Raw genomic sequence first — 10,163 nt, 5'->3', positions numbered from 1 at the left:
GCGCACGTCCAAAGACATCTTGGCATTTATCTGGCACATATCTTGATTGATTTCTGGTTTATATTTATGAGCAAACAATGTACACTTGAACAAATATCACCCAAACATTATTGGTCAAAACATGTAAACATTCACAGGTGAGAGAGGAAAACATAGGTCTGACTGAACCCCCTCACACTGTAGTTTGAACAGACCAACATCTATGGCTCTGAACTGTTTGTTGCACCAAAAACTGTTCATCACCACAAACACCATTTTCATATGTAAACTATTCCTATTTGTAACAATCTGCCCTTTACTTCTTATCCCTCACACCTTGACCCAGAACTTTTTTTGATCAAGTTCAGTTTTAACCAAATCTAAAAGCTTCTCGACTAGATCAATTGTGTTGACAGGCTCCAAACCTTTTTTTTACATTGTCGCCGGATTTTTGTAACATTATTGTGAAATGTATGTTTGTTTGTTTTTTGCCATGTTTTTGAGGGTTTTTTAATGCTTTTTAATAATCATTTTTTTCTTCATTTAAAAAAAAAAAATGTCACTTTTTTTTAATCACATTTTTGATATGCATTTTCACTGCTTTTGTGTCACTATTTCGTAGCCTTTTCATATGTTTATGGCGCTTTTTTCAGTTCATTCTCAGCATTCAGAAAGTCATTGTTAAGAAAATATAGACCATCTCGATACGATCTGTAACCTTTTTCATTTGCAGACCGGTATTCCTCATGGCTATCTATTACTTTTTTGAATATAGTCTTCTGCTCAAGAAGTTGCTGTAATGATTTAAGGATGGAAACGTATTGGAATGACTGCTTACTTTGAGGGTCAAGTATATATTCCACTGGTTCAATGACTCTAAAATGTGTTTTGTAGAACTGTTTGCGTTTATAAGAGGTAGAAAGTGGACCTTCTTTTGCTATAGCCTTTAAGACAGGATGTGAGGACAAAGCGTGAGTCAATTCTTCAATGATGGTCTGGTCTAAACAAATACTGTGTTTCTCAAGAGATTCAGTAATGTTCTTGTTTAACAAAGGCACTGATGCAGAGCTATTCAAGTAATGCAATTCAGAAAGCAGTTCATCAATTGCTACACTTGGAACATGGAAATAGTTTTCAAGTTTTAATAAGACAGATGCAAATTTTAACTGTATTGAGTGTCACTATTTTGTAGCCTTTTCATATGTTTATGGCGATTTTTTAAATTGAGGTAATTTGGCTTTACCTAAATCTACTCGGGGTGTGGGGGGAAGCATCAAAAATGGCAAAAATAAAGAAAAAGCCACAAAAAGCAACGAAACAGTTACAAGAAAAGGATGAAAGTGCAAGAAAAAATAATGACAAAAATGTGACAAAAACTGAAGGGAAAAGTGGCAAAAGAAACCAACAAAAAGTGTCAAAATGTAACGAAAAATTAAGAAAATGCAACCACCAAAAAAGTGGTGAAAGTACAACAAAAACAGACAAAAATCTGAAGAAAGAAGTGACAAAAACCCTTTAGACTTCTTCCTCTTACCTAACTTTTAGATAGTGGTATACTTGCTTTTCTAGTGCGTTGTTTTTTTGTTGTTTTTTTTTCTTTTCTTTTTGTTACGTTTTTTTCTTTTTAAGAAGCATTTAGATTCGGGTAAAGAAAAAAAGCTGTTCAGGTGCGGTTAAGAGACCAAAAGATATGGCTATTCTTGGAATCAGTATTAACAGGGCAAAGAACTAATTTAACAATGTCAATCATGTAAAAACAAACAAACAAAAAAAATCTTGATCTTCAAGTAAGCTTCAACACAAATCTTAGTCTTATGGTTTGAAAAAAAAAACAAGTAAAAATTGTAAAAATGTCAAGTTTAGCTACAACTGGTTAATAATAATTAAAAAATAAATATTTTAAATTGTATTTTTCAATTCAAGAAAATCTCTTTTTTTTTTTTTTTTTTGAAAAATCCCTGTAAATTAATATGTAAGGCTATATATAGTGCTACAGAACAGGCTCTTAAAAACACTTAAAACAAAATATGTCTCATATTACTTAGGAGAGCATTTTGAACACATTACGCCTCAGAACAACTGCTCACATAGCCATAGATCACCTCTATAGGCCATCTCACTCATAGAGTCACTCAAAAAGTTTGTTTTTCAGGACTTGCACTTTCTTTGAAAGCTTCCTCGTATCAAGTTCCATCAGAACTTTCTGATAAAATTCAAAACTGTACTTGAGGTCAGGTGGGTAGTTAAGGTTGAGCACGTAGATGAGACCAAACAGCAGCGAGAAGGCGGTGGCAACATCTCTGAGGTCCTTCATCACTGTGACACCTTCGATGATGATGCCCACATCTTCTGGTGATTCCTGTTCTCCACCATCATGCATGATGACGTAGATCCCAATGACGGTCTTCTCCATCTGGCTCTGGGCATCACGGAACTCCACATCCTAAAATGAAGACACACAAATGAGCAAAATATGTAAAAAAATATACAAGGATTTAACATTTTCCAGTTATTGCATCCTTGTTTTAAAGTGGGCATGTTACAATTTATAATATATGGCATCTGTAAAAAATAATGCTGTAAATGAGTTACAGGTGAAGGAGCCGGAAAAGGTCTTGACTGAAGCTCTTCCTGCTGATTTTTAAATGTTCAGAAGTTACATAATGTTCGTTTTCAGACTGATTTTGGGTAAAAAAAAGAGACCTCAATTTAACAGCTTTCCCCCAAGATTACTCCAAACAGCATGCATTTAGTGAAAGACTACTCCAGGCCTATCTTTAAGTAAATTATGCATATGTCTACTTAAAGGACTGTAGTGATGTGTGTACTAATCAATTACAATTGCAATAAAATATTAAATAGTTCATCAAGTTGAACATTTTTACAATTAGCAATGTATGAATGTCTGAACAATTATGAAATTTATCCAAAGCCGGAGTAAAATCATAATGAATATAACATGTACAATGCACTGAGTTGCATCCAGGACTGTTTTAAGTAAATGTAAATATTAGCAGTTAAAACTTACCACATATTGCCTAATGAGATTGTTAGGATCTTCGTTGAAATACACCGAGAGTGCCTTCAGGATGCAAGATCTCCTCACTTCAATTGTGTTGTTCTGTAAACAACACAAATAAAAAGAAGAAAAATGATTTCAGCAACCTGCATTTAAGAATATGATATTTCATCAGATAATTAAATGAAAAAGTATACCAATTGCTTAATGGACTGTGATTAAATATGGATAAAATAAAATAAAAATTATATTTGTGCATATATATGCGCTTTGACCCAGCGGTGGCTGTATGCGTGGGAAGTATGTAGCTTGGAAAAATCCAGACTCATGACTGTATCAGCGAGTGAGTCTGGTCATAGCAGGAGTTTGCTGTGGATGCAAAGATTTTAGCGTTTTTATGTTTCTCTCTTGCACGCACTTTGTATTTTGGCGTGAGGAGACTTTCACATCCCACGAGTGACGCTCATTGTAAACAAAAAGCGACGCAAATAATCAAATCTGATTAGACAGATTTAAAAAGATTTTTCAAACGCGGCCACCGGGGAAACGGTGTCCAGACGAAGCATCCTCGGTATAAAAATATAGTCTATGTCTGTGTATATTTCCTCCGGTTTCCCCTACCACTAAAAACTAGGGATGTAACGATTCACTCAAGCCCCGATTCGATTCGATTTTCGATTTTAAGTACCCAATTTCGATTTTTTTTTTTACTTTTAGAAAATAAATGACTAATTTGATCCATCTACATGTCCTTATAATAAGCAAATACATTTTTATTTATTTTTATTTAGCCAGTAGTGGTAGTCGTGAACATTTGCCCTGCTCCTCCTTCTCCTCACCCCACTCCTGCACAAGCTGCACTGAGGTTGGATTCAATAAATTATAAAAATCTCTTTAATCATTTTCTATATGTAGCAAAGTAAACATTTTGAGACTTATATTTTGCTTATATTTAATATTTACTAAACTTTTTTTTGGAACAAAAATATAACATTTAGAACAAATTTTACAGTGCAGAGTTTTTTTCCCCACACCCCTCGAACGCCTCACAGTCTCGGTGCCTGTTGTTTATCGTAAAGAGGAAACACCTGAAGCTCTCTGTAAATAGTGGATTATTTGACAAACGAACATTTGATGAAGATTTCAGCAGATTCAGAGCAGGTCAGATGTTTATCAGTTCATGATCTTTGCTAAACTTCTGTCATGAGGCTAAACTCTGCGTTAGCGCTAACGTAAAATCGATTTTCAAAGAATCGTTACATCCTTACTAAAAACACATACAATAGGTAAGAATGATAGTGTGTTTGAGAGTGCACATGGGTGTGGCTTGTTTAAATGCATGAGACCCATGTATGTTCATTAACATGTACTGTACCGACCAAACAAACCAACAAATAAAATAAGCAAGAGCGAGACACTGTTTACACAAACATTATGCCTGTAAATTTTAGGGAGCAATTACAAACCTCCTCAGTGGCTGCCATAATTTGAACAATCTTTTGCCCAAGCGCTCCTCCCTTCTTCCTGAATATTTTCACCATCTTGGAAGCATGCTGGTCCAGTTGAAACATGAACTTTGAAGTAAGTGCCATTGTGGTGATCCTTTTGAATTCTGCATTTATCTAGAAAACATAAATGATAGTGTTTTAGTGTTAAATTGATTAATCAACAACTACTCGATTATTGAAATAATCAATGACTTAATCTCATACGCTCAAAGTCTCAGACTGACCCGCGCAAAACGGAGACACAGACACACGAACCATACAACTTGCTTATATTGTCGTAATGACTTCTGTAAGCTAGCCGCACCGCGTGGTGATAAGGATGACGCAGATCTGAATCGCGCTAGTGTATTTTTCACTGACCTGATCTCACATGCGCATCCGTCTGATTGTCTAAGAGAGGTAGAGGCAAACCGCCTCCGAAAAATGAAAAGGATTTGATAAGAGTGCAATGGTTTAGCGAATGGTTTTCAGCTCTCTGCGCGCGAGCACGTCTCATAAGTGCACGCGCTGCCTTTCCTTCGTTTCGCTGTGCGCGTGGCCGTGAATGTGAACAACATTCTGCTCTTAATCACCTCCGTGTATCTGGCCCCATTATACTCAAATTTATACAAAAAATATGTCAATCGTTTGTGTTACGTTTGTGCTGTAGAAATCTTCGTTTGTGCGGTTATAGTTCTCTGCTCACCATCTCCACTCCAACAGCTAGCGCGCTTAAATTCTACTTGGATGTTAAGGAACTCCATCTAGAAGCGTGTAAATCGACATAAACTGTCTTCAAAACTATGTGTCCATCATTTACATATCCGCAAGGTAAGAGATAACTTGTAAGAAAAGCCTCGTGCGCAATTTTACAACAAATTTCAAAGAAAAACGCACGTCTTTTCACATCGTACTTACAACATATTGACGGTTGCAGTTCGTTCACAATTCAACATGCAAATCTAAATGCTGACAATCTAATTAGTAATATAAAATTAGGAAAGAATTACCTGTTTAGTCCGGAGAAACAACGGCTCGATAAGTCAAATTCAGAATACTTCCTGCGCATGCGTGTTGCACTCACTTGGGGCGCGCAGCAGCTATGGCATCCTCGGAGGGACAAAACTCACATTGTCTATGCAACCATCCAACGTAAATACTATGTAATAGCCTTGAGTAAGTGTAATACTTGACCGCATTAAATTAAAAATAGACAAAGGGCTTGAGTAATATGTCAAAAACTAAAGTGTGTGCATAAATATAGTAAAATTGACCTATTTAAAAGTAAAGGTTGTGAAAGTACATTTCTTTGAGTGCAGGTGACAGAGCAGAGCTAAGAGGAAGATGGAGAATGAGCCCACATGAGGCATGTGCTGCGCATGCTCACCGTGCATGTGCAAAGGCCTCTGTGCAGGTCGGCATTTCTTGCAGCTGCCGCGTGATTAAAAAGCCCTTCCCTCCTCTCTCAGATCTGTTACAACATCCGGTTCGCTGAGCTGGGATTGGCAGGGTGAGCTATGGATAAAAGGAGGAAAAAAGAACAATGTGTAGACCCAGGATCATCAAACTATACGGTACTGAGCCATGTGCAGGAGATCCCAGGGAAAAATATAGAATAAGATAGATAGAATAGTATATAATAACCGGGCTCCAGAATGCAGTTATTGCAACTAAATATTTTCGTTGGTTGAACTGGTGTGATCAATAAGATCCTTATTGTAGACACAGACGAAAATGGGCCATCAAGGCTCGCCTTAGTGTTTTTACAGACAGGAGCTTTGTCAGTTTTAAAGTCATATCCTTAAGACATTTAATAGTACTCAAAATGCTCTTCCACTTGGTTCTAATTGATAGACATTATGATCCTTCTTTCAACAAACTTTACATAAATCTCCTGTATTGGCTGAACCACATCCTCTTCTCTGTCCCTGCAGGAATTTAAAGGCACATTCCAACAGGCGGCTGATTCGGGCTGATTTATCACAGAGCGCAGGGAGTCACGGCTCGTCTGATGTGTGGCTGCTGTGTTAGCCTCTGACCCCGGACTGTGCGGAGGGTCGCCCCGACACAGAGTCAAGGTCAAGGGGAAGAAGGGGGATGGCGGGCGGCCCGTCTGGGAGAGGAGAAGCCAGACAGTCCCAGAGCAGGAGACAGTGATGTGAGTGCACCCCTCACAACGCAGTGCTGTCCCATGTCTCCTCACATGCACCTCTGGGCCTCCGTCGTATTCAGGGGACCAATCATGTCTAGGAATAGTCTGGGAGAAGGTTCCCAGAGTCTGATATCACACATTTAAATAATGCAAATTGACGGCTTTAAATGCTAATATTGATTTACCATTCACAGTCCTTTCTGAAGAAATTAGACGTATGTTTGTCGCCTGCCGCGGAAAACACTTTGATTAGATTACCTTTTAAACTGCTCTAAACTTTTTAAACTTTTCTTTTGTACAATAATTAGAACATTCATGATATTTTTAGGTTTTGCCTAGTTTCTGCATTGATTTGTATAGATGCTAAATGAAAAATAATTGTAAGTTGTAAGTTGTAAATATTTTATATAAGAACCAGTTAAGTTATTATTTATTACAGTCTGTTCTCACTGTATATATAATGATGATGATCCGACCATTTTTTAATGCAAATAGATTTTAAATATTGTATATTTTATATTAGAAAGTTTTGCTTTCAACAGAGTAAGTTGTTAGATGGAAATCTAGGATAATGGATGAGGAAAGAGTAAATGAGTTGAGACAAGTTGAGAGTGCCCTCCTGGTGCTCTCCTTGGCACTGAGCCACTGATCTACAGTACCTCATGCAAACTGTTGTAGCACAAGGCACATAAGAAAAACATCAACACAATGAATTAACTTAAAGTCAGTCTAAACTCAAGTGTTCAAAAATGTCCATGTGGTGATCTCCTGTAGCGAACGTGTACCAAGGCAAAGTTTGTTTCTGGGCATAGTTTCCCATCTTTCACTCATCCCTTTCACTTTGAATAGTAATCTATATTACAGATATGTGTGTGTCTTTTATGAGTAGTGCATTTCCCCGATTGGCATTTAAAAAGTGACCATCGTTTTACAAACAAAACAGGTGCAGCTCCCCTTGGTTACAGTCATACTACTAAAGACCCACAGGAATCATGCCCTGGACCCCCACTGTTCTCCCTGCCATCAACCACAACCTGGCATTGAAATCCACACACTTATGCATATAAACGCTCGCACATTGACTGAAAGGGCCTGGGCCTAGGACCTCCCGGGCTGGCGAGCCGCACTGGAGCGTGTAGCCACCTGTCAATCACCACATCTCACCCGTCTTAAGAGAGACATTTCGTCTGGGACAACAGCGGGCCCCGTCCCTCCCCATACATTCTGCCTCCCCTAGCAACCGTCCCTGGATGACTGAGAGGCTTTGTCCCTTCACAACAGGAGTTCACCATTGAGCCTGGAGCCCCATAGCAACCAGAATTAGAGGGTGCCAAAGGGGTCTTTTCTTTGAACGAGGTGTAAGTTCTGTTCACGTCCGTACGTCTGGGATTCATATCACGGCCCTGAAAGGCGTCCCCTCCTCCTGGTAAATGCCGGTGTAACAGAGCGTATGAAGGGGCGAGCGGGAACGGATAGGATCATGCCTAATCTGCTGTTCCTCGCTGCTGTGGTCCGAATGCGACACTTAAAGCGGGCCTCAGTGGACAGTTAGCGGCGCGAGGAGGACGTATGAGGATGTATGAGCTGGGATGTTGCATGGATTGGAAAGCGTTGGCATTGGGCTACTGATAAAAACTCACCATCTATGAAGGTCAAGTTCAAAGTTATACTGATATAAGCAAACTTAAGGTGTGGGTTTAAACACACCATTAAAGTTCTCGAAGTTTTCACATCAAGTACCACTGTCTCACTGCACTACTACAACCCTGTTTAAGTTCAGTTGCATTGTATGTTGTATATTGCATTAATTCCACTTAGAAATGGAAGATCAATGAGACTCATGGACTGACAGGAATATGGCTTTAGACTGAAAGGCTCACACTTGTTCATGAACAGTTTTGTAGGCTTGGATGCTGTCAGTAAAACCTTTTATTGCCCTCTTTAAAAGTCTGAACATGGCGCAATGAAAACCCCTGCGCTAACTCATGCCCCTTTCCTTGACTAGCATAAGGAACTTGAATAGAATCGTTCATAATATGGCACCACAATGGCACCAAAAAGTCGGCCCTGACCTCCCACGTCGCATTTTAGAACAATCCCCATTTTGTACATTGCAATATGAAGATTACAAGCTAATCTCAGGGTAGAAACAACATCTCCGGCATGCAGAGAAAACATGCTATTTGTGGCATGTTCTTTATGGTTTTATCAATGAGCGTCTCCCACGGGCCCCTGTGTGGAACAGTGCTTTGTGCTGCATCTATTCTGCTGCACCCACGTTCCCACCCTCGGCTTTTCCTGTGACTGTCAATCACACGTCATGATTGAGCCGCAATAGCCGTCATCAGCAGTGAACGTGAGGCCTCATTCTGTGCCTGCTCAGCCCCGTATTCATGGACTTTTGGATCCTTGAGTTTTTCAATTTTGCCCCCTCCCCCCAACTTATATGAAACTCCAACTTGCAAGGAAAACTGTATGAAATAGAATAGCACAAGTCAGATATAATCAGACAAACTAGTGTAAAAATCTTTGAGCCTATAGTTACGTAAATCCCAGTAATAATAAGTGGGACAAGACACTCTTGACACATAAAGCTTTTGAAAATATCCATTGGTATAATGTACTTTATAAGGGACTGAAACAAATATTGAATACATTACAACAAGCATGTGGCAAATTGAATGTAATTGTGAATTTTGGTTGAAAGTAAGCAACTAAGTTTAGAAGACGTTTCACACTCAATATTTGATACACACACCCCTGACCATTCACAAAAATACCCTAAAGAACTGTAACGTTTTAAGGTGCATTTGATGCGGTTTAAAAAGGGCCAAGCGTCGGCTCTCGAAAGGTCTGATGAATAAACATGAGTACAGTGGAAAGCGGGAACGTCCATGAGAAGGGGGTATCAGGGGCCAGGGGCAGGCTTTCTTCCCAGCGGGGCAGCATCTCCTTTAATTGGAGCACTTGTGGCACCATTACCTCCTTTACTCAAACACGTTACTGATGACAAAAGAAAACAGCGCTAAGCCACCTTTTGTTCCGGAGCTGGAGGAGGAGGAGAGAGGAGGTGTGCTCCTCCAGGAAACGAATGTGTGGGAATCAGGAGGAATCCCGCCATTAGGTGCTGTCAAATGAAGAGACCAAGGCTTGCAAAAGCACTTGGAAATATAGAAAAAAAGGAAGAAGAAATGGGAAAGTGCCCATTTTTCCCTTAACAATGTACTTTCAATGCAACTATAAATTGTATGACTTGTAGTTGAATGTGAAAAGAGGTAGGCTACTTTGTGTAAACATTTTACACAATGTACTATAGGTCTATAAGTTGTCTATAAGTAGGTCTAAAAGCAATGCTGGGCTTCAGATATCACTCCACTCTTTTCACTAATCTTCTTTAAAGGAACAGGCCACTGTTTTTTCCCATACTGAGATGTATGTTCTTACCTGAGCTTAGACAAGTTGATGCGTACCTGTCTGGTCTTTACACGTGCGCTCAGTCACGCAAAAACACAGAACATGTTGCTAG

General features: G+C 39.1%; 1 protein-coding gene across 1 annotated transcript; it reads right to left on the bottom strand.

Moving 5' to 3' along the window:
- Positions 1–2,107: 2,107 nt before the first annotated feature.
- Positions 2,108–4,608, bottom strand: LOC306972010 (uncharacterized protein; the record flags this gene model as incomplete). The annotated part of the gene is made up of 3 exons (XM_079568454.1): positions 4,465–4,608; positions 3,008–3,100; positions 2,108–2,422 (listed from the first exon to the last, which is right to left on the bottom strand). Exons 1-3 carry the CDS (start codon positions 4,588–4,590, stop codon positions 2,108–2,110), a joined length of 534 nt encoding a protein of 177 aa, XP_079424580.1. The 5' UTR covers positions 4,591–4,608.
- Between the last annotated feature and the right edge of the window lie 5,555 nt (positions 4,609–10,163).

Source organism: Gobius niger (genome assembly GCF_951799975.1).
Source record: "Gobius niger genome assembly, chromosome: 12".
NCBI lineage: Eukaryota > Metazoa > Chordata > Actinopteri > Gobiiformes > Gobiidae > Gobius > Gobius niger.
This window is presented reverse-complemented; position numbering and strand designations above follow the sequence as displayed.